The sequence below is a fragment of the Erpetoichthys calabaricus genome, chromosome 1 (assembly GCF_900747795.2).
Source record: "Erpetoichthys calabaricus chromosome 1, fErpCal1.3, whole genome shotgun sequence".
NCBI classification, from domain to species: domain Eukaryota; kingdom Metazoa; phylum Chordata; class Cladistia; order Polypteriformes; family Polypteridae; genus Erpetoichthys; species Erpetoichthys calabaricus.
Window position 1 is genome coordinate 355,893,825 of NC_041394.2, and position 24,885 is coordinate 355,918,709.

At 40.5% G+C, this 24,885-nt stretch overlaps 1 protein-coding gene across 1 annotated transcript; it reads left to right on the forward strand.

Moving 5' to 3' along the window:
* Positions 1 to 15,976: 15,976 nt before the first annotated feature.
* On the forward strand, positions 15,977 to 18,811 carry LOC114665520 (gastrula zinc finger protein XlCGF7.1-like). The gene has a single exon (XM_028820108.2). The coding sequence runs from the start codon at positions 16,046 to 16,048 to the stop codon at positions 17,018 to 17,020; it is 975 nt and encodes a 324-aa protein (XP_028675941.2). The 5' UTR covers positions 15,977 to 16,045; the 3' UTR covers positions 17,021 to 18,811.
* Positions 18,812 to 24,885: the final 6,074 nt, after the last annotated feature.

The following is a 24,885-nucleotide window of genomic DNA, read 5'->3' on the forward strand; positions in this document are numbered from 1 at the left end:
GTTTATTACGCTGTGTCTTGTGCACAATGTGGTCGGACAGTTAAATCTGATTATTGTTTAGGTCAAACTCTGCAGATTCAGTGAGGGTGAAGGGGAAAGAAGAGACACACAGAAGGTGGGATGATCCATTGGTCATTGGAGTTGATGGAGGTCTCTCTTTGAATCGACTGGCTAAACTGGTCTCCACTCTGAAGGTGGGGCGAACTGTGAAGAGAATCTGCATACACAGAGAAGGCTAGGGACGTTAACCTTGGGCTACACGCTACTTTCCTTAACCTAAAGTGCAATGTCTCTATATTATTAAAATATCCTTCAGTATACAGAACAGATTCGACTTAGAAGACTAAGGTGGCGGTTCATCCAAATGTGCACAGTAACGTACAAGTGAAGTGGAGGTCATTATCATTATTCCTGTTAAGTGTAAGGCAAGCTGCCATGCCTTTACACTTGAAGTGAGTTGGACTTTTTGTTTCAAGTCTGGGCTAAAATTCAGTTTTGGGAATTTGCAGTGGGGTGTATAGGTAACAGGAACTGGTGGCATGCTGAGGAGACATCTCCTAAAAATACAAATGTCTTCATTATAATGAAAGATGTCCATGGGAATGCCACATGTATAATTGAAAATGATGTCTGATTGGTTTAGATGGAGACAATATGGTGGTAGAGCACAGTGACCTTACACATCCAGGCTCTTGCATTTGTGCAGTAGGCCTGCTTAGTTCTACTCCAACTTTCATCCCAGACCCCTAAAGATGTGCAGTTCAGTTGAGTTGGCATTTTAAAGGGGTGTGAAAGAGTGGAGGCTAGGGTGGGCTGGTGTACCATCTGGGGTTTGGTCCTGACTTGTGGCCAGTACTGCCATGGTCAAGCTCCAGCTCCTTACACCCCGGGTTGGACTGATAGAGATTGAGAATGCTGCTGTGGTTGTCTGATTCTGATTCAGCCCGATACGTGATGAATCAAACTTGATGTAAAGTTTTGCACTTCCAAGTAGAAATGTCTTAAAAAGGGGCTTCAGGTTATGAAGGTAAGTTTTTCAGATAGTCTTGTTAATGTCCACCATCAGACACCGTGCAGAAAAGTTGCTGAACTCTGACAGAATGTTCTATAGCACCCCACACTGGGTACCACACATCACAAGTGTTATGTTTAAAATAAATCACAAAAACTGGGAGATAAGAAGGGTGGAGAGCTTGGGGGGCACAAGTGGAATGTGCATGCAGTGCTGACCTCCATGTAGGAGGAAGTTCTGAGAAGCCTGATTACACTCAGATTTCTCGATACATAGCTAGAACATTGAGGTCTGACAGAAACAGTTGTTGGCAAAGAAGGACTGCGTCTCAAGAAGGAGTTCAGGACATGTAGTGTCCACTCTAGAGAGTCCATCCAAACAGAATATTACACACAGCAGCTCAGAAATAATTTATTGGATAGTTTATATAAATAAGAATAAATGTATCATCATGGGGGATATTTCAGTAAAGTGCCTCAAAATCTCTTGTGGCCAGTAAGGCTCCCTCAGGTAAGTGGCCTATAGCAGACAATTTTTAGGAAATCAGTGGTGTCCTGGATGTAGCTGGTTGTATTGTGAGTGAGGGGTATAAGGGTGTGTGTGCTCCACCCATCCTGAAATATCTTCTGTAAGTGAACCACTTGCTGAGATTATAGGCCTTCCTGTGTTCCCTTCTTTGTGGATCTTAGGAAGCATGTAGAAGTTACCCATTTTTGAGTTCTCAGGAATTCAACTGCTTACATCCATCCATCCATCCATCCATTTTCCAACCCGCTGAATACGAACACAGGGTCACGGGGGTCTGCTGGAGCCAATCCCAGCCAACACAGGGCACAAGGCAGGGAACCAATCCTGGGCAGGGTGCCAACCCACCGCAGAACTGCTTACATGATCTCTGATGTCAAGAGGAAAGCAATTAGTAATTAACACAAATATTCCACTAGATGTCAGTATTATTCATAAATGTGCCTGCTTAGTAACATGTTGCCAGTATGAAAGACAAAACAACAAAGTTTAACAATAAGCAATATAGATAGATAGATACTTTATTAATCCCAAGGGGAAATTCACAAACTCCAGCAGCAGCATACTGATAAAAACAATATTAAATTAAAGAGTGTTAAAAATGCAGGTATAACAGACAATAACTTTGTATAATGTTAACGTTTACCCCCGGGTGGAATTGAAGAGTCGCATAGTTTGGGGGAGGAATGATCTCCTCAGTCTGTCAGTGAAGCAGGACGGTGACAGCAGTCTGTCGCTGAAGCTGCTCTTCTGTCTGGAGATGATACTGTTCAGTGGATTCTCTATGATTGACAGGAGTCTGCTCAGCGCCCAACGCTCTGCCACAGATGTCAAACTGTCCAGCTCCGTGCCTACAATAGAGCCTGCCTTCCTCACCAGTTTGTCCAGGCACGAGGCGTCCCTCTTCTTAATGCTGCCTCCCCAGCACACCACCACGTAGAAGAGGGCACTCGCCACAATTGTGTGATAGAACATCTGCAGAATCTTATTGCAGATGTTGAAGGACACCAGCCTTCTAAGGAAGTATAGTCGGCTCTGTCCTTTCTTAAACAGAGCATCAGTATTGGCAGTCCAGTCCAATTTATCATCCAGCTGCACTCCCAGGTATTTATAGGTCTGCACACAGTCACCTCTGATGATCATGGGGTCCAGGAGGGGCCTGATTCTCCTAAAATCCACCACCAGCTCCTTGGTTTTGCTGGTGTTCAGGTGTAGGTGGTTTGAGTCGCACAATTTAACAAAGTCCTTGATTAGGCTCCTATACTCCTCCTCCTGCCCACTCCTGATGCAGCCCACGATAGCAGTGTCGTCAGCGAACCTTTGCACATGGCAGGACTCAGAGTTGTATTGGAAGTCTGATGTATATAGGCTGAACAGGACCGGAGAAAGTACAGTCCCCTGCGGTGCTCCTGTGCTGCTGACCACAATGTCAGACCTGCAGTTTCCGAGACGCACATACTGAGGTCTGTCTGTAAGATAGTCCACGATCCATGCCACCAGGTATGAATCTACTCCCATCTCTGTCAGCTTGTCACTAAGGAGCCGAGGTTGGATGGTATTGAAGGTGCTAGAGAAGTCCAGAAACATAATTCTTACAGCACCACTGCCTCTGTCCAAGTGAGAGAGGGATCGGTGTAGCATGTAGATGATGGCATCCTCGGATCCCACCTTCTCCTGGTATGTGAACTGCAGAGGGTCGAGGGCATGGTGGATCTGTGGCCTCAGGTGGTGAAGCAGCAGCTGCTCCATGGTCTTCATCACATGTGACATCCGGGCGACAGGCCGGAAGTCATTCAGCTCACTAGGACGTGATACCTTTGGGACTGGGGAGATACAAGATGTTTTCCAAAGCCTTGGGACTCAACAAACTTAAAGTACAGCATTATATAAATGTTGTGAAAGAAACAGCTGGACACACAACAAAGGTTTGGGGCAGCCACCCGTATAGATTCCCTGGCTGCAAAAGGCTTTAAAGTAGAGTACAATGTGTACAGGTTAGAGTCTAAAGCAGAACGGTTTAAGAATGGAGGATGAGGAGTGTTTATAGCTGGTTCACAGGAAGTGACGTCCTCAGGGCTGGGACAGGAAGGATTTCTCGTGTTTGGTCTGCGGAGAGACAAGAGAGAGGTTCAGTGCACCTCACCGCCCCCTAGCCTGGTATGGAATTGTCGTTTCCTGGTCCCTTTGGTTGACTCTCAAGTGCATGTGTGCGACAATGTAGTAACATGAAAAAATTACTAATTTAAATATTTTATGGACATAATACTAAGGCAAACATTCTTACTATGGAAATGCTAAACATTACCCTTCAAGAGCAGTTTCTTCTTAATAATTCTTTACATTTTACATAGGGATTTTCTCAGTACTCAAAATGCTTTTTGTAGTGAGTGGGGAACCATTTCAACCACCACCAATGTGCAGCATCAACCAGAATGATGCAATGGCAGCCATTTTTGAACCAGAATACACACCACACAAGCTGTTCAACTGAGAGTGAGAGTGAGAGAGAGACACACACAATTAGAGACGGGGGGTTTGGGGGGGCAGAATGACAAGGTCATGGAGGGCAATTTAGCAAGGACATCAACATACACTACACCAGGGGTTCTCTAACTCCAGTTTGTGTTCCAAGCAGCTTCTGGTTTTTATTGGACTTCTGGGCTAATTAAGTGAACTGTTATTTCACAGATTCAATGTTTTGGGAACAATACAGAAATTAGAAAACTGTTTTTTTTAATTAAAATGTACAAAGCCAGACTGCTGTGGGCTGGCACCCTACCTGGGGTTTGTTTCCTGCCTTGTGCCCTGTGTTGGCAGGGATTGGCTTCAGCAAACCCCCATGACCCTGTAGTTAGGATATAGTGGGTTGGATAATGGATGGATGGATGTACAAAGCCAGAGGTTCTTAAACTTGGTCCTGGAGGCCCACTGTGGCTTCAGGTTTTTGTTCCAACGTGATTTATAATCAGAGACAACACCTGATAACACTGATCTCATTTAAATTAGCTGCTATTTTCTGTTCTGTTAGTCTACTTTCAGAAAAGCACAGCTGCATGATTTTTACATTTATAAGAAATTTTAAAATATTTCTTTCTATTTTTGCTATTGATTTAATTGCTTAACTTTTTTATTGATTTCATTATATTTGCCCTTTCTCTGGGTAATTTGCTCCCTTTGTTGTATCTTAATAATGATAATTAAAAACGAGCAGAGCAGACAGCCAGGCAAACAACACTGAATCATGAAAGGCTGCAACTGCTTTAGTGTCCGACCCACCAATTAGAAAATAATGGAATAATTAAACAAAAACACCTGGAAAAGTAGAATGAAAGTCAAGGTGAAAATATTGTTATAAAGAAAAAAAACATTATTCTCACATAACTTGGTTTTCTAATATCTATATTTTTCCCCAAAACACCCATTCTGGGAACTAACAGTTCACTTAATTAACCCAGGAGTCCATTTAAAAACATAAGCTGCTTGGAACAAAAACCTGCAGGAACAGGGGGTTCCCAGGATTTGAGTTTGAGGACCCCTGCACTACACTTTACTAAGGAATCTTTGATGACCACAGAGTCAGGACCTCAGTTTTCTGTCTCATCCGGAGGACGGCGCCATTTTAACAGCACAGTGTCCCTGTCACTGCACTGGGGCATTGGGATCCACATTCACATCACAGGGTAAGTGCCTCCTGGTCGTCCCTGCAACACCTCGTCCAGCAGCAATCCCAGCATTTCCTAAATCTCTCATCCAAGTACCGTAGAGTGCTGAGAGGAGGGTGTAATAATAATATCAAAAAGCAAAATAAGAAGGAAAAAAATTAAGGCTCTTACCCAAATAAAAAAAAAAAAAAAAAACTCCCCCCATGGATAGTCCAGAGCATTGATCACAAAAACAAACGACTCAGTTGCAATCGCAAATACACACAGCTCCTCCGTTACCCCGAAAATAAACAGACAGTCCACCCCCCAAATAGGAGTTTGAAACTCAGTGTCCGGCTGCATGTTTCACAGCCTCCAATAATGCAGCCGGACACTGAACCACCCAGCCTCTCTATTGCTCTCGCTCAGCTGTCACGTGTATCTATGGCGGCGTCTGGCTGACGTCATTCAGGGCGATGGCGAATGAAGACACGCTGCCTCCGCCTCGCATTGTGAAGCACTGCACCGCAGAAAGGTTTTTGTTGAGTGAGGCGTCCAAAGCCAGGCGTCAGTGTGAACGAGTTCGGAAAGAGACTCATCGCCGAGAGACAGACAGACAGACAGACAGACAGTAAGTGGGTTATGGAAACAAACTTAATGCTCGCGTGCGGATTCATTCGCTGTGATTTGAATGAGTGGCGCGTTCGTGTCCACTAGTCCACCGCCGAACTTTATTTGAGTGAATCACCTGTTATAAGATTTCTGTGCCCCCTTAGATTTCGGTGTCCCTTCTGATTTGGCACAGGCGCACAAAGGTATGATTGTCACGGATCTCTTCGTGCTCGTGCATCTTTGCGCGCCGTTTCTCTTTTGATTCGACGCATGCTCCTTACAAAATGCCGACCGTCTGTTAGTAAACGTGCACGCGCAGCCACCTGCAGCTGTTTCCGCTCGCACAATAATGTCATGAAGTCTGCGCCGTAAGGTTTCAGGTGTATTACACGTTATTGTCGTTTTACCGGGGTGTTCTGTGATTGACGGCGGACAGTAAACTTCGTTAAAGTAATATTGATAAACGCCACTGGTATTTTCAGTAATTTTGGCATGCGCACCACTGTATGTTTCTGTAACCGATACGTTCTTCAACGGGAGATCATCAACAAAGAATAACGGAAAACAAGATTTAGGAAAATGCCATCAATAATAATTTAATTACTCGACACCAAATAACTATGAATAAATGCATTTTAAAGCCAAATCCTTAAAATAAACGTTGTAATTCACTTTCATGATATACTGTAAGCAATTGCTTTCTCTTAATAATTTATGCTGCTAAATGTTTTGTACATAAGAGGAAAAAGGAAAAAAAAATACGGCAAAGGCTTGTTTAGTCACGTATTTATCTGCTATTTGAGTGATTAAAACCGTTTAAATGAATCACTTTGTTATTTATATATATATACTGTATATACTGTATATGTATTTATGTGTGTGTGTGTGTATATATACTGTATGTATATAAGCTTTACCTGTCATGACCATCCCGTCACTCCTTTACGCTGGCGAGGGATCTGAGCTGGCATACAAGCTGAGAACAACTACTAAGATATAGTAATGCTGCCATGAAGAAACACACCTTTGAAGAGTATAAATTGAATGTTTATAACTAGTAAAGGTTGGCCATCAGTATCTGTATTTACACGCACCGCCTCAGACCTGTTTAATCCAGAGAGCAGACATTTACATGTGTTGATTGGATGAACACTTCAATATGTGCATGTATTTCTTTTAACCTGTACCAAATATGACAAACTACCACATTTCAGTGCCAAAGCCAAACCAGTATTTCCTGTTAGTTACTACTACTACTACAACAACAACATTTATTTATATAGCACATTTTCATACAAATGACGTACCCCAAAGTGCTTTACATGATGAAGAAAGAGGAAAAAAACGACAAAATGAATAAGAACTAAAATAAGGGAACACTAATTAACATAGAATAAAAGTAAGGTCCGATGGCCAGGAAGGACAGAAAAAAAAAAAAAAAAAAAACTCCAGACGGCTGGAGAAAAAAAAAAAAAATCTGCAGGGGTTCCAGGCCACGAGACCACCCAGCCCCTTCTAGGCATTCTACCTAACATAAATTACCTCAAACAGTCCTCATTGTATTCAGGGTTCTCATGGAAGGACTTGATAATGATGGTCATGTGGACTTCTGGCTTTTAATCCATGAATGTAGGGACATCACGGTGCTTTGATTAGGTGAAAACCGGAAAAAGACCAGAAGAGAAAGTAGGGGTTAGTATGGATATTGGAGCCAATGAGCTATAGAGAAGTTAATTGAGATTTGTCGCCCGTGTTACTGCCTCATTGTCCTAGCAGACTGAATTTGAATGTCTGCCTGTTTTTTAAATCTGTATGCAGTATCCATGTCTGCTCTTTTATCCTTATTTTCTGCACTTCTCTAAAAATGCCCGGATTTAGTGGCTTGGCAAGTCTAAATTGTCTTGGTGTGGTTGTGGACTTGAATGTGAGTGTATCCTATGATGGCCTATAGCTTGTCCTGCCCTGTACAGGTTCTCTGTTTTTCTTCCTATACCCCAATAACTTCTATTTCTGTTTGTACTGTTGCACGGTGGTGAGGTGGAAGTTAAGTTCCATTTGGCTACTGCTACATGTGACTTTATCATGCAGACCCAACCAGCCTGTGTGGGTCACCCCATGTGCCACTATCGTCATTGTCAGGACTGTCATTCGTCTTCTGGGCCAGATCAACTTTCATTTAATTAGAATATTCATGAGGGTCAATAATGAGTTCTTTGTCTGGCCCCTCCCCTTTGGGTTATCCAATAGCAAACTGGTCCATCAGGAGCACAAATCTCCAGACAGTGGAGCACTAAGGAAGACAGAGGCACACAAGGCCTCCACCGTGCCAAGGTCACAATACTGGGAGGTGCTACTGTTTAATAAGAGTTTATTGCTGTGTTAATTATTAAACTATTTATGATGATTTGTGCTTGTGTGCTAAGTTTACTTCCCCAAGATGAAGTTGATAAACCTGAAACTTATTTTCAAGATGTTGAAAAAGGCAATTAAGTTATGTGTTACAGATTTGAACGTGAAGCCTCTAAATGTTTATTAAGACTTGTACCATTTTAGCTGCTGTCCCCCGTCATCAAGCCCCCTTTGTTCAGGCCGTTTATCTTGTAAACTGACTGACTCTTAATGCCTCTGTCATTCATGACTCTCAGTGCATCCTCAAACTGTGAGGTCAAACTTGATGCTATGCCTGTGGACAGATTCAGTTTATGTTAGAAAAGAATTAAATTAGGAGGGTAGGAGATGATAACAATAACTAAAATTACACAACGCTGCTGGTTTACTGGGTTTTTTATTACACATGCTCACTGAGAGTTTAAATTCTATTTCTGTTCAAATTAGAGAGTAAAATTTTCAGAAATATGCAGTTGTTTTTGTTATTATGAAGTCTTCTTGCTGTAGTCAGACTGTCCGGTGAAGTAGGACCCCCCACACCCTTAACATTTATGTTGAGCAGCTCAGTTAAATTCAGGCTGCCGTCAGTTCACTAAATCACATATCTGATTACTCAGGGGGGACATCAGGCTCCATTACAGGGGCAGCAAACCCCCATGGAGTAGTAGGCGAGCAGCCCTGCCATTACTGTGTTGGCTTATAGATGTGTTATGGGATCAGATCAGTTATGGGACACTCCCCAGATCTGCTGCAGTTTGCAAAGGAGGGAATTAAAACCAAACTGAGTGCCATTATGAACAATGCTGCACATCCTGTCCTGATGCACTAAATCTGAAGACTTTTAAGCCAACAAATTATTCAGCAGACTCATGTTAGAAAAACCCTACTGGGGCTCTTTACACCAAAGGCAGTATGCCTTTATAAAGCCACGCTGTGACTGCTCTTTAATTTTTGTCTATGCTTGAGGTGGAGCTTATTTGTTATTGTATTTTTTGAGCTTCCTGTATAAAGCTAAATTTGCCCTTTTAAATAATAATAATCCATCCATATGAGTCTAAATGTTAAATGACTTGTGTTTTAAAAGCTTTGCTTTTTATGCAGAAATCCTTGATGGGCATGACTTATGAAACTGTGCAGAGAATGCATTCTTTTTCTTGTTATTGAGAAATTCAGAAAATTCTTTTTCAGATGTATTCTGTGCACTTGCAGTTTTTGTGTGCTCCCTGTGTCCATGTGTTTCCTCCTCCTCTTCAAAGACATGCAAATTAACTGGATAGGCAATGCTAAATTGGCCCTGCGGTATACATGTGCATTTGTGTCCACCCTGTGACTGACTAGCGCCATCTCTCCAGGTGTTGTTCCTGCCTTTCACCCAATGATTGCTGGGATAGGTGCCAGCTGCCCTGCAACCCTGCCCTGGATAAGCAGTGTCAGGAAATGGATGGATGGTTATTTCTTGAAGCAGCTTATACTGAGATAACCAAGGATAGCTGTTCTTTGTTTCCACAAAGTCGCCACAGAAATTCAGTTCATGTGTTTTAAATTTCACTAATTCAGTAAACAAATGTGGTGGCCTTTTACACACCATTAGTGTCCATCTCTGTAATGGTGTTGCAATAAAGGATGTCATGATGGCTCAAGTCGGGTCAAATAGCTGTTCACAGTTCAACAGAATCAAACACTTTAAAATGGGAGCAAAAGATTTTATAAAATCTGTTATTGCAATGAAACATTCTGATTGGCTCAACAAGTAAAAGGGTGACTACACAGTAATTTTCTGATTGGTTTTAGTCAGTTACCAGGCAGTGGGCTTTGTCGGTCTTCATCAATGACACTTCAGCCAATGTCACATTATGTGACTTTTTGTCCTGGGGCACATCAGGTGTGCCAACCACAGTTACTGTTCGCGTCACCTGACCATCTTAATTTAAACAATTGAAAATCGCTGCCCATGTCACATTAAGTGATTGTGTGCCAACCGTTCAGCAGAGTTGTGCTCAGCCCTGTTTCTAACAACCAATAGCATGCTGCCTGATGAAGCCTGTGTTGTACAAAGGGTTAACAGCTGTGGCTATTCAGCAGCCATCTCGGCCTTTTGTTTGTCTGTTTGTTTGTTTATGTATGTATGTATGTATGTATATTTCCATTTTGTGTTGGTATCTGAAACATAACAGATGCTCCTCTTTCTGTTGTGTCATCTTTGTTAGGTTCAAAACCTGCATGTTTCTTATTCCACTTTCCTGTATTCTATGCCTTCTACCTCAGGGGAACATTCATTGGTTGTCGGCTCTCCTGCACACATAGTTTGCCCCTAAGACTAAAGACAAAATCAAACCGGTTTAATTTTACCTCAGTGAGTCGCACGCCAGTTGAAGTCAGACACTGGGTATGGTCACATAAGGTGACCAGCTTCACAGGAACACACCGGCAACTGCCTCCATAACAACTAAGATGATGTACTGTAAATGAAGGCTATGACTTAAAATTGCTGGGTAGGTCATCCTGTGTGACATTACACTAAGAATGCAAAATCCAAACCCATTATTTAAGTTCCTTCATTTGCCCCATTTCTTAACATAATCCTGATGCCTAAACTGTAGATTAAGATTAACTGATAACACAATTCTGGGACCCCAGTAGTACTGAATGTGAATACTGTTGACACACATCTGTACAAAATGGCCTCCTTCTTCTAGCCTGTTGGGCCCTCCTTTTATTCACAAACTCATTTTACAACTCATTTGATTATGAAAGTGATGCGTTAGTGTCATCTTGCTATGATCTGTCTGACTTGACATCAATTTTAACGAACAGGATGTTATAAAAATCAAATGTCTTTAGATCTGAATGGTGCAGTTTTAATTGGATTGAATCCTGTTCTTTTCACAGAGATAAACAGTAAATGGCAGATTTTTCTCTAACATTACATGGATGTGAAAGAGGAGACGTGTGAGGCCCACATGAATATCACAGAGGAGAGGACCATAAATGTTAAAGAGGAGGACTGTGAGTGGGAGAGTGTCCACCCTAAACAGGAGAGTCTGGACATCAAGGAAGAGGACCGTGAACTGGGGTCAGTGTGTATTAAAGAGGAGTGTGTCAGCACTGAGAGTGTCAAGGAAGGTGACATTCATTATGAACATCAAGATGGCGCAGTGACTGGGTTAGTCTCTTCTCATAGCAGACACTCTTCATCTCCGTCTTCTGCCAGTGTACAATATGAATCATTACAGTCTGACAGAACTCAGGAAGGTGAGTCACCACCTAAGATGTCATCTAAAACAAGTAAGTGAAAAATAAAAATCGATGTAAACAATTACAGTCTAAATTTAACTTTCCAGCAACACATTTCTTTCACTACCCTCAAATTAGAAACTTCGTTAAACAGAATCTGCCCAATTTTCCTCACCTCCCACGTACCTCTATGCTGGAAAAAATATTAGTCAATCTTGAGGACTCAAACAGCATTTCTCTAACATATAAAAACATTTTGCAGTCCCTCCCTTTCAAAGATCCAAGAGGACAATGGGGAAAAAGATCTCTTAATCAATATATCAGAAAGAGAGTTGAAGGTAGCAATGCAGAGAATTCACTCAAGCTCCATATGCGCAAAGCATACAATTATTCAACTCAAAATTATATATCAAGCACATCTGTCTCATTTAAAACTGTCCAAAATGTTTCCAGGGCAAGATCCAACCTGCGAACGCAGCAATCAAGATTCAGCCTTACTATGCCACATGTTTTGGGCCTGCACCAAATTAACATAATTTTGGACAAAAAATTTTAAATGCCTTTCAGACAGCCTTGGTGTCACAATCCCTCCTAAACCACTAACAACTGTGTTTGGTGGGCTCACAGAGGGGCTTAAAGTGGAGAAGGACAAACAAACTGTGATTGCCTTCACTACACTAAAGGCACGCAGACTTATTTTGTTAAACTGGAAGAATCCTAACTCTCCTCTGTTAAGTCAGTGGGTAACTGATGTTATATACTACTTGAAATTGGAATAAATTAAACAAGTTCTTGGGGAGTTACAGTCGAGAAATTAATATCACTGTAAAGTTGAGCAACTGGGTCTTATTGTTGTGGTAAACATTGAGAAGGTAGTTCTGCCGTTTTTTTTCATGTTTTTGGACTTCCTGAAAATGTGGACGGCAATCTGATCATTTTGCCTACACGTATGTTGTTTTTTTTCAGCCTTTGCTTGCAGTGCGTTTGATAGTCCTTTGTATTGTTCCACACGCAGATCTTGCTGATCTAATCTGAGATAGTTGAGACGGGCGCCCCTCTGTTTTAACATACGCATCTACGACATACTGTTGGAATAGTTTGTTGTTGGAGTGCAAAATACTAAATGTATTCCTCATTAATAATCTGTACGTGTAAAATTGGCATTGAGTAGGCCTTATTCGCTTGCCGGTTATATTATCGGGAACATGTTGTAAATCTTTGTGCCAGCCAATGTCTCCGTAAGGGAATAAAACATAACATGACGTTGTACAAAAACCTGTCGACGGAGAAGATACTGTTGTTTATTTTATAACAAAGGCTTAGGAAACGACCGTCGCAGTATAACAAAAATAGCAAGGTGTATAGGAGGCTGCAGGCAGTATGGGGAAGGGTTTGGAAGAGGACAAATAGGAATCGAGAAATGCCATGTCAGCTGCGTGTGGACAGGACCGGTTTTGAAGTGGAAGCAGGATGAACCAGAAGAGAAATATATATAACAGATACTCACTTAGAGGATCTGTGCAAAACTTTTTCAAAACTTGGCAGGATCTAAACAATATCATTTTAGAATAAAAATTTATATTAAGGAAGTGGATTTTTTCCCCTCTTTTTTTTTTTATATATAGAGTATACCCCCAAAATTCACAGGGGTTACATTCCTAAAGCACCCACGAATTGTGATAAACCGTGACTTTTGGATGTGGTTAAAAAATGCCTTTTAAATGCCTATTTTTATAGTTTCAACCCTAAATACAGTATGCCCCCAAAGCACTTTAATTTCATTGCAAACTCAGCTTCATACATTAATACATTACCTAAAAAATTACCTTGATAGATTACCTAAAAACAGGTATACTGTAAAGGTAAACCTGTATACTGTACAGTACTGTAACTGTTATGTCTCCCACGGTGCTAGAATGTAAAATACCGATGTTACACCTATTCATACTGTAATTCATTCAAGCGCGTTTTCTTTGGTATGCGCTGTAGTTTTCTTTGTTATAAGTAGAGTAAATATATAATAATTTCATTTCATTAAAATACAGTAAAATGTATGGGTACTCACCAATGATGAATGATATCAATGATGATGAAGAGCTGTGCAGTACGATGCACAGAATTTAAAACACCTCGGGTGGTGCCTCTTCTTCAGGCGCTCCCAGAGGAGTCGTATCTTTGTTTGGGTCTTCTGGTGGGATGTCATGTTGGCTTTTCTTTATAGGTTTCAGGAACATTGTGATAGGAAGTTGCTACATTGTCTCCTGTAGCGAACTGCTGGTACAATTTCCGTGCTTTCTCACGGATGATGTTACCGTCCAAGGGAATGTTCTTCCTGCAGTCAGTGATCCACAGTTCCAAGGCAGATTCCATCCTGACGATATTTTTATTCCTTACAGTCGTTACCTTTTTAGTACTATCACAGAAATTTACAGATACGGTACTCCAGATCGCTGCTTTGTTCTTCTTTATGTAGCATACGGTGCTTTCATTAATGCCATAGTGGTGTGGTATTGCAGCATAACTTTTTAGTTCCTGGAGCAAATCCAGTAGTTCAACCTTCTCCTGGAGTGTTTTAAACTTCTTCTGGCGCTTGGGCTCAGTTCCAGAAGCCTTAGAAAGTGCTGGGTGATTCAATGACATTGTGTGTGTTTAAGAGTAACAAAACAATAACAAAATGGAAAACACGAGGACACTCGGCTGGAGATGCGTCGCATAGCAGCAGTCAATGATCAGCAAGAAGAAATGAATAACTCTCTCGGATTGGCTACTTTCACCATCCCAAGCCTCGGTGGTAAACCCACTCACCTGGAGACGCGTCACAAAGCAGCAGTCAATCAGCAGCAAGGAGAAATGAATTACGCTCTCGGATTGGCTACTTTCACCATCCCAAACAGCGTTTCCCTTAGCGGTTGCTTCCTGTTCTCTCTACAGCACAGTATTGATACGAAAAAAGCCATAAAAAATTGCGGAGGATATTTGCGCTTTCCACTAACAATTAATAGTTAGGTTCTAAGAAAAAATCCGCGAACCCTGAACCGCGACTTTGCGGGGGGTCTACTGTATTCTATTTATTTTTATTTATTTATTTAAACCTGATTAATCAGCACACTCCTCCCTCTTCACAGGAACTTGCCAAATTTATTAAGGACCTAAACTCGATTGATGTGTTTATATTCTTGTCCACACTGTTTGACCACCAGTGTGTTGCACTTCAGCTTTATCTCCCCTTATTGGCTTTTTCATGCAGATTATATTAAACAAACCTCTGCTAAACTTGAGGAATTTGTAATGCTAAACAAAGACTTTCTTCAGGATCCAATTTATGTTTGCCTGACTATAAAGGAACATATTTAAAGACCTGACCATTGCTTTTGCTTCCAAACTTTCTTGCATGGCACGCAGGAATACTGATAATCTTTATAATCATCTGAATAAAGTTGAAAATACACGCTTTTGCATTTCTGATCCTGCATGCAAGCTCAAAATTATGAGGTAAATGACCATCTTATGTGGTATGCAGAGTTGAAAATTCATTGCACATGAACTTGTTGCTGTCTCTCCAGTGCTAAACTGCGGAAGTTGTTAGCACTTTCATTGAGCAGATGTGACTTTTAGCCTCCATGTCCCAAGTCAAGCAAAAATATAGTGATGATAGATGTATAAATATCACTAAACACCACTTGGAAATTAATAAAGGCTTATTTTATTTTTATCTTTTCTGAACTTCTCCTCTGCTGAACCCCCATCTTCAGAAGTGGTTGATGTGTTTTTTTCAATTCAATTAATTTACCACAACTGTCACAAAATGGTGCTGCCCTTGTGGAGGCCATTGTTCTAGCTGAGGAAATTAAGTTCATTAATTGTGTGTTAAATCCATTTGCACAAAGAAAAAATAAAAATAAAATGTCCCTGGTCCAGGTGGTATGAAACTAGAGGTATATTTTGCATTTCGGCCACGAGTGTCCAGTTTGCTGTTTCAAATGATCAGTCAAGTGATTTTTTCAGTGACCAGCGTGTCAGTTTTACACTGTGCATTAAAATGCTTTTGTTTTGTAATACTTTTCCTCTTTTTCAAATAAAAAAAACTAAATTAAAAAAAAAAAACACATTATGGAGTCAAGTGGCATTTGACTAATTGTGCAGAAATATCAAGACTCTTTGTGTTTAATAAAGTGCATTTCACATGTTTAGCATGGCACTCTACTTTAAACACAAACCTTTCCAGTATAATAACTGCAGATTATCACTCAATTAATTAAAAAAAGAATTTTTAAAAATAATTTAATGATATTAGAAGATGCCATTTTGGAATCTAGTTAAAAAATGTGACCAATAATCTTGTTGATTGTGCCAATCACATGTGATCTATTTATTTTACTACTTTAAATTCTTGGCTGTAACACAAATTAAAAAATTAACAAGTTGATTGTCTAGTCACGTGCTACTTAAGGCTTATGATAGTTTATGCTTGTCAAAGTTTGTTCATAAATTCAACCAACATTTATTTAATGTTGTAATGCAATGTCAATATTAGTGTAGTGGATTAAAAAACTAAGCTTTTTTTTTTTTTTTTAAACTTTATACAGATATCAAACTTCACTGCTGTTCTGAGTGTGGGAAACTCTTTCCTGACATGAGTAAACTTCAGAGCCACCAAAGACTTCACACAGGGCAGAAACCGTATTGCTGCCATGAATGTGGAAAACAATTCTCTTACAGTAGTAATCTTCAGAAACACATCAAAACTCACTTAGGAGAGAAGGCATATTGCTGCTATGAATGTGGCAAAACGTTTTCATGTAGAGACAATCTTGAGTGCCACAAAAGAATTCACAAAGGGGAGAAACCGTATTGTTGCCGTGAATGTGGAAAACAATTCTCTTCCCGCAGTAATCTTCAGGCACACGTTAAAACTCACATAGGAGAGAAGCCGTATTGCTGCTCTGAATGTGGCAAAAAGTTTGCACGGAGAAGCCATCTTCAGAGCCACCAAAGTATTCACACAGGGGAGAAGCCATATTCCTGTGCTGAATGTGGTAAACGGTATTCAGATAGAAGCCACCTTTGGCGCCATAAAAGAATCCACACAGGACAGAAGCCATATTGCTGTTTTGAATGTGGCAACAAGTTTTCACGGAAAAGCAATCTTCAGAGCCACCAAAGAATTCACACAGGGGAGAAGCCATATGACTGTTCTGAATGTGGAAAACTGTTTTCTGTCATGAGTTATCTTCAGAGTCACAAAAGAATTCACACAGGAGAGAAGCCGTATTGCTGCCCTGAATGTGGAAAACAATTCTCTTGCCATCGTTATCTAAAGAGACATATTAAAACTCACACAGGAGAGAAGCCATATTGCTGTTCCGAATGTGGCAAAAAGTTTTCACGGAGAGGCGATCTTCAGAGCCACCAAATTCTTCACACAGGGGAGAAACCATATTGCTGCCATGAATGTGGAAAACAATTCTCTTGCCATAGTAATCTTCAGGCACACATTAAAACTCACTCAGGAGAGAAGCCGTACTGCTGCTCTGAATGTGGCAAAAAGTTTTCACGGAGAAGCCATCTTCAGAGTCACCAAAGAATTCACTCCGGGGCAAAGCCATAGTCCTGTGCTGAATGTGGTAAACAATTCTCTCTCGAAAATGATCTTCAAAGACACTTCAAAACTCACACAGGAGAGAAGCTGTATTTCTATTTTGAATGTGGCAAAAAAAGTTCACAGAGAAGCTGTCTTCAGAGCCACCAAAGAATTCACACAAGAGAGAAAAAAAAATGACAAACTCCCCCACCAACCTTGTCCACAAATGAACACAGTACAACATGCTGAGCAGAAGAAGTAGGAATTCAAATAAATTGATGAAAACACTAAACAACAAATTGGGGGAACCACAAGCAAAGTGGTAAGTATGCTGCCCCCATCCAACAGCCTCACTAGGACACAGAATTTACCCATGCATGGCTTATGAGGGGCTAACTACGACCTAAAGGTGAATGCCTGATCATAGCTACACAAAACAGTGGCTCAGATCATAAATAGAAAAAATATTGCAAAAAATAACCAATAATTGTTGTTTCTGCCAAAGAGAACTAGAAACAGTCACACATTTCATTGCCGGGTGTGAGGTACTGATTGCTGAAGGATTATATACACTGCACAACACCACAAAGTGGCCAGGCTCATTCACTGGAAACTTGGCAAAAGGTACAACTTACCAGCACCAGAAAGACACTGGGACCACAACTACTCAGACAGCACAATGGAAAATGAGGAGGTGCAGGTCACTTGTAGCACAGCAATACTGACTGACTAAAAAATAGAGGCCAGAAAATCAGATGTAATAATCAAAGAAAGCCAGTATTAGTTCCTAGTGAGTACTCAGTCCTAAGAATGGAGAGGCGAAAAAGTAACACATACCAAGAAATGCCATCTGAGATATGCCAAATGAAATGTGGGACCAAAAAAAAAACAAAAGTTCCTTTTGTTCTGGAATCAACAGGACTAATTAAGAAAAACTTTCAACCGCATCTTGACAAATTACAATAACTCCTTATGACCGGCAGAAAGAAGCCTTAGTAGGAACAATGCAGGTTTTACACTGCGCCATCGTGACTCAAGGTTTGTAAGTAGGGGACTATCTGTTGTAGTATTTTAAAGTCAATTCTAAATGACACAAGTAACCAATGTAACAACGCTAAAACTGGTGAAATGTGCTCAGATTTTCTTTTTCTAGTTAAGATTCTTGCTGCAGCATTCTACACTAACTGATTGATGGCTTTCTTAGGTAGTCCTCTAAGGAGTACATTACAGTAAATTATTTGACTGAAAACAAACGCGTGACTAATTTTTCAGCGTCATGTAAAGGTCTACTTTAGTTATGTTCCTTAAGTGGAAAAAGCAGTCCTAGTAATCTGATTAATATGTGATTTAAAGTTTAGGTCAGAGTCGGTGATTACCCTTAAATTCTTTACCTCCTTCACTTTTAAGCCTAAGGGATTGAGTTTATTTTTAATGCCCTCACTAGTCCAGTCTTGTTTTTCTAAAAACTAAAATTTCTGTGTTAGTTAGTCTGAGAAAGTTACTACTCATCCATTCGTACAAATAATACATAGGATCACAAAAGAATTCACACAGGAGAAGGCGTATTACTGCTGTCAATGTGGCAAACAGTTTTCACAAAGAAACATCCTTTTGAGTCCCAAAAGAATTTGAACAGGGAGAAGCAGTTTGGCTGTACAGTAATCCCTCACTTATCGCGGGAGATAGGTTCCAAGGCCGACCGCAATAACTGAATTTCCGCGAAGTAGGGACACCATATTTATTTAATTATTTAACGTGTATTTGGATGTTTTTAAACCCTCCCTGTATTGTTTACAACCCACCCTTTACTCTATTAATAACAGGGACAACTGCTATGCAATATGTAATCGGTAGATGAGTTTACACTTACTGTATAGTGAAGTACACATAGCTATATATGACGTGATGATGGTGATGAATATGCTGCGCAGTAAAAATGATGACGATGAAGGTGATAATCCCCTGAATGCAGTAACAAGAGCACATTAATGCTGAATGAGTGAGATGAGACTTCCTGGTTAATGCAGCACTCTGTCGCTGAGCCAATCAGCAGCACACAGGAACTTAACTGCGTGCTCTGATTGGGTAGCTTCTCGGCCATCCGCCAATAGAATCTCTTGTATGAAATCAACTGGGCAAACCAACTGAGGAAGCAAATACCAGAAGTAAAAAGACCCATTGTCCGCAGAAACCCGGGAAGCAGCGAAAAATCCGCGTTATATATTTAGATATGCTTACATATAAAATCCGCGAAAAGTGAACCGCGAAGTAGTGAGGGATTACTGTAATAAATGTGGCAAACACTTTTCAGAATCGGAATCACAGTTATTGGCCAAGTATGCACACATACAAGGAATTTAACTCCAGTTTTGATGACTCTCCAAGTGTAAGTTACATAATCGACATGCACAAAACATTTAAATCACACACCTAAGATAAGAAAAGAAATGTTGGCAGCATGACTGGAAAGGGGAGAGAGTTAGCAGATATGATGGAGAGAAGGAAGGTTGATATATTGTGCGTGAAGAGACTAAATGGAAGGGGAGTAAGGCCAGGTGGATCGGAGGGGGATTCAAATTGTTCTATCATGGTGTGGATGGGAGGAGAAATGGGGTAGGAGTTATTCTGAAAGAACAGTATGTCAAGAGTGTTTAGGAGGAGACAGAATAATGATTATGAAGTTGGAAATTGGAGGTGTGATGATGAATGTTGTTAGTGCATATGCACCGCAAGTTGGGTGTGCAATGAGTGAGAAAGAAGATTTTTGGAGTGAGTTGGATGAAGTGATGAACAGAATGGGACAGAGAGAGAGTGGTGAGTGCAGGTTTTGTATCTTCATTGAGTCTAAATTACCACAAAGAGCTCTGGTAGACTTTTGAAGTATTCCAAGAATTGTTTTCAGAGTTTGATGATCGGAGACTTTGATCAAATGTTCCTTCTTTAAAAAATATGATAGTATGCTAATGCTAATTAAGTTTTTTTATCCACTTTATTTATTTATTCAAATATCATACCAGCATATTGATTTCTATATTGTTTGCAGTTATTTGTTTTTTGCTTGTTTCCATTTAGCTACCAATACAGAGGCCTACTTTAGAGAAGATTTGCTAAGTTACATACTATGACTGGCAAACATTTAAAGGAAAATAAACCATTCTTAGCAAAACAAGCAATTAGGGGAAAATAAAGGTGAAATAAAATGTATACTGTTATTACTGTTATTCATAAAGAGAAATGTTGTGATAATGTTTTACACATTTAAAAAAGCAAATGTCATACTCTTGTGCATTTAGTGTTTGAACAGGTGAGACTATTGAGTTATGCTTACTGAATGATCACAAAAGTTTACATTTGTGTTAATGAAATATAAACAATTTGTGAATGTTCAAATTATGAAAATTAGTTGCTTCAAATGAAAAAAGTAAACAATTCCAAAAAGATTTTTCATCAAATAAATTCATATTGCCTTTTTATGTTCACTTAAAAATTCACGTTAAATTTACATGAGATACAATTGTGAGATTTTCTTAAACCTCGTGTTGGCTGAAAGAGCATTAAAAGGTGAATTCAATTGAGTGGCGTCATTTTTTTAAGTTTATCCAACAAGTTTTTTTGTTTCTTCAGTGTCAATTTTGGGTTTAACTTTTCGAATTCATACAAAGCCCATCCCATATGAAGCCGATGATGCCCCCAACCGTTCCCTCAGTCGATGTTTAGCATGCCAGGGGTTGCCCAACCTCCTGCTGGACATCCGAGCAGGTGACATGTCCTTGTCATCAAATTGCCAACTGACTGAGATAAACAACTGGGCAATGACACAACTGGAGTCTTGTTCAAAAAGCAGACACCATCTTGTTCAAAAAGCGGATGCCACTTGGTTCTTTGACAGTAGAAAACGGATGCCAACAGTGTTTTGGTGGACATTTGTTGTTTTCTTTATTTTTGTTGTTTACTTTCGTATTTCATTGTTTGACTTTTGCTCTTAACCCGTTCAATTGAGCGTCATGGGTTTGATTCAATTGTTCAGAGAAGTTCCCGATAAACAACATGCTGTTCATTTCCTGCAGAGTAAAGGCATTCTACACGTTTCAAGACTTTGTAATCAAGGGTACAAAATGAGTTTGACACTTAATGATAAGGAGAAGAAATGGCGATGTCATAAAAGATTCTGTCGCACTTCCATATGTCTAAGAAAGGATACATGGTTGAAGTTCAGCAAAATTAATTTGGAGACTGTTATGTATTTCCCGTACAGTTGGAGTAGGCAGTATACTACATTCAAGTTCTGTACCGAAGAGTTTGGAATGGGCAGTGTGACAGTAACTGACTGGAAAAATTTGTTTGAGAAGTTTGTGCGAATTCCTTACTGCAGAATTCAAAACTTATAGGCGGAAATGGTTTAACGGTAGAAACTGACGAAAGTGTCTTTTCACGACGGAAGTCTAATATAGGCAGAATGTATCCAGAACAAGGGGTTTTTGGAGGTATTTGCCGAGAGACCAGGGAGTGTTTTATATACACAGTGCCCGACAGAAAGGCATGTACGTTATTGAATGTTATTAAAGAATGTATCCGTCCAGGGACATTAATAATATCTGACTGTTGGGCAAGTTATAACAGAATTCCTCATCCTGAAGGCTACAATTTCATACATTTGACTGTAAATCACTAGGAGAATTTTCGAGATCCAGCTACTGGGGCGCATAACTAATACTTGCAAAGGACTGTGGGTCCTTGCAAAACTAAGAAACAAGGTAGATTGTGGGACATCAAGGGCCCTCCTAGATTCATATCTGTGTGAATTTATGTGGCGCCAACGACATGTTGGAAAGAACTTTTTCAAGCAAATAATGCTAGACATTACTATGTTTAATCCTCTGTAGTGTAGTTTAAGATTATTTGTGTACTAGTACTAAAACATTGAGAATTCCAACAAAAACAAGTGGCATCCAAGAACAAGACCCCACAACTGAACTCTACAGCCTTTTCACAAACTTCCCTGTCATCTTTCAAGGACACGTACGAGTTGAGAAGTAACGCTGACTCTTCACTCTTAGCTAATACTAAGAAATAAAAAAGAACCACCCAGTTAGCCAAAAATGACATTTTTGTAATCAAATTGCATTTGCAGTGACACGAGCCACGTCATGTTTAAGGTTGTTCTTTATTTTCATGAAAGTTACATCTCATCCTTGATTTGTTTTCGTGCACACTAAGTAACAAATCAACTGCTGCCCCGCGCTTCTCTCCAAAGTCCAACTGAAACTTTACAACTGAAACCGCTGTCATCAGGGGCCTCATGCATAACGCCGTGCGTAGAACTCACACTATAACATGACGTAAGCACAAAAGCTGAAATGTGCTGACGCACAGAAAAATCCAGATGCAGGAATCTGTGCGTACGCAAACTTCCACATTCTTCCGCTACATCAATCCCGATCAGCGTGAAAAGTAACGCACATGCACGTGCCTGCTGTCCCGCCCCAACTCATCCCAGAATTACACCTCTTTGAATATGAAAATCAATATAAATAGCCCTTAAGCTCAGCGTTCTGTGAAAAGACAATGGACAAAGCACAGGGGAAAATGGAAGAATTTCAGCGAATACCAAGAGGAGGCAAAGAAAAACATACTATTTGTTGGTTTAAACAGTGATATAAACAACAAAAGGAAGTTAATTGACTGACATAGCATGTCGGAGAAACTCGAAAGCTCAAGTTCATAAAGTCGCACAGTGCCCAAAATAAAAAAGAAGTTGTCGGATATCAAAGTCGCCATGAAAAGGCGAGACGTACTTCACCATCTGAGTGTCATATGAAAGCTTATTAGGGGACAGAGAAAAAAAAGGCACAGTGTGGGGGAAAAAGCACAAAATGTCAACTTTAATCTCGAAATTTCCACTTTAATTATGTAGTTTATTTTGTTATTAAAGTAGAACATCATAAACTTCATCTTAAAATCGTTTAATTAACCAGTTTCTCAAATTACATCGTAATTAAAGTAGCATTAAAGTTCTTCTATGTGCTCTGTGTGTGTGAATGACTACGTGCTTCTTAAACGGGCTTTCTCTTCCTCTGACAGGACACAGAATCCATTACATTCATGATATTACAGCTCTCTCAATAACTAAAATACTGAGATGTATACGTGATATAATTTTCATGATGATAACAGTTACAGCACGTTATTAAACATGGGAACATGGTGGCACAGTGATTGTGCGCGACCTTCGTTGAAATAATTTATTGCAGCAGTACTCGGGGGCGGCTCTAGGCTCGTGGCGGCCCTGGGCAGAGAAAGAATTGGTGGCCCCTTCGCTCGCCAATGTCAATATGGTATCTTATGCACGGCGGATGGCCACCTCCGTTACGGACACTGCATAGCTTCCTCGTGCTCATGACACAAGCGTTTAACTTTTGCCGAAATTTGCCACAGTGTTTTTAGCTGTGTCGTTATTTTCTCTTTCTGTTTTATATTCAATATATATTGGCGTGGCGGCCCTGTGCAGGTGCACAGTTTGCACATGCCTAAGGCCGCCCCTGCAGTATTGTCTCTTTCAAATGTACTAACCTGCAATTCATGTCCTTACTTTTCTTTCTCCAAATACCCAATCGCCACACAATCAGCTCTGTAATAGACATTAAGCCATCTGTAAGCTTATAACGCCGATTCTTCAAAACTTTTAAGGAACATTGAAATATCTTCGTAGCACATGTTTAATTATTCTATTGTTCACGCCTGTCCCAGTGAAGCATACAGTGCTTTCATCTATATAATATAAAACATATTTTGCTGCATTTCATCTTAAAAATGATATCGTCATCATATGTAAATATGCGCTTTATAAAGTGGCTCAGATTGTGTAATATTATAACTGTATCCCAAGTTTACAGTGAGGTGATTGTACTTATAAGTCCAAACAGTTCTACAAGGAGCAGTTGATGGACTGATTGAGTGCGTTTAGAGCTCTTGGGATGAAACTCTTTCTGAACTGCGAGGTCCGTACAGGAAAGGTTTTGAAGTGTTTGCCATGCGAGAAGCAATTCAAATAGGAAGCATGGCTGAGGCAGCGTGTGCTTGATGCTGTATACCGATAATTCTCTTTCCAATCAGCTGCTCCGAGTGGTGCAGTGAGAGTAATATGGAAAAAGATGATCTGCTGTGGCAACTCCTAAAGGGAAAAGCTGAAAGAAGAAGAAGAAGGTGCAGTGAGAGTAACAACGCTAAAGTAGCTATGGTATTTGGAATAGTTTGGCCATTCTGTGGAGCATTATATTGTTACAGGTTAATTACAATCATTAAACTAAAAAACAGTATGCGGTTGATTTCAGTGTATTTATGAAGCCGCGTCAGGGATGTGGATCTGAAAAAGAAAGGGTAATCACAAAGGAACAGTAGCACTGCTTTAAACGCTGGGTGCCGCCAGTCTGTAAAACCGAGCTCAGAACTTGCGTAGGCCAGGGTATGAGGTACCGTGGAAATGTGCATGGCTTTACGCCAAGTTTAGGTTTTATACATCACGATATTTGAACGTGGAAACATTCTACGCAACATTTCTGTGCGTACGCACCGTTTATACATGAGGCCCCAGGACGGGGTCCACAGGCGCGTGCACGTTGCACCACCAACAGCCTTGCAAGAGAGAGACTCACAGCTTGGAGGTCAGTCTGGGGGACTTGCCACACACATTCTGTCACTAGCGAAGCTCCAAATCCAAGGAAGGCGCCGCAGATTAAAGAAACCCCGAGCTGCAGAGAACTTCCATCTTTAAGAAAGCCAGCAATGCACCGAGCCGCCGATGTGCAGCCATCAGACAGACAAGTGCACAGTAGAAATGAGCAGGAGTGTGCGGACATTAAAAAAGCAGAGCGGGCACTCCGATGAGGGTCTTT

Coding starts and splice junctions, on each gene's coding strand:
- LOC114665520 (XM_028820108.2), top strand. CDS start 16,046: ATGAGTAAACTTCAGAGCCACCAAAGACTTCACACAGGGCAGAAACCG.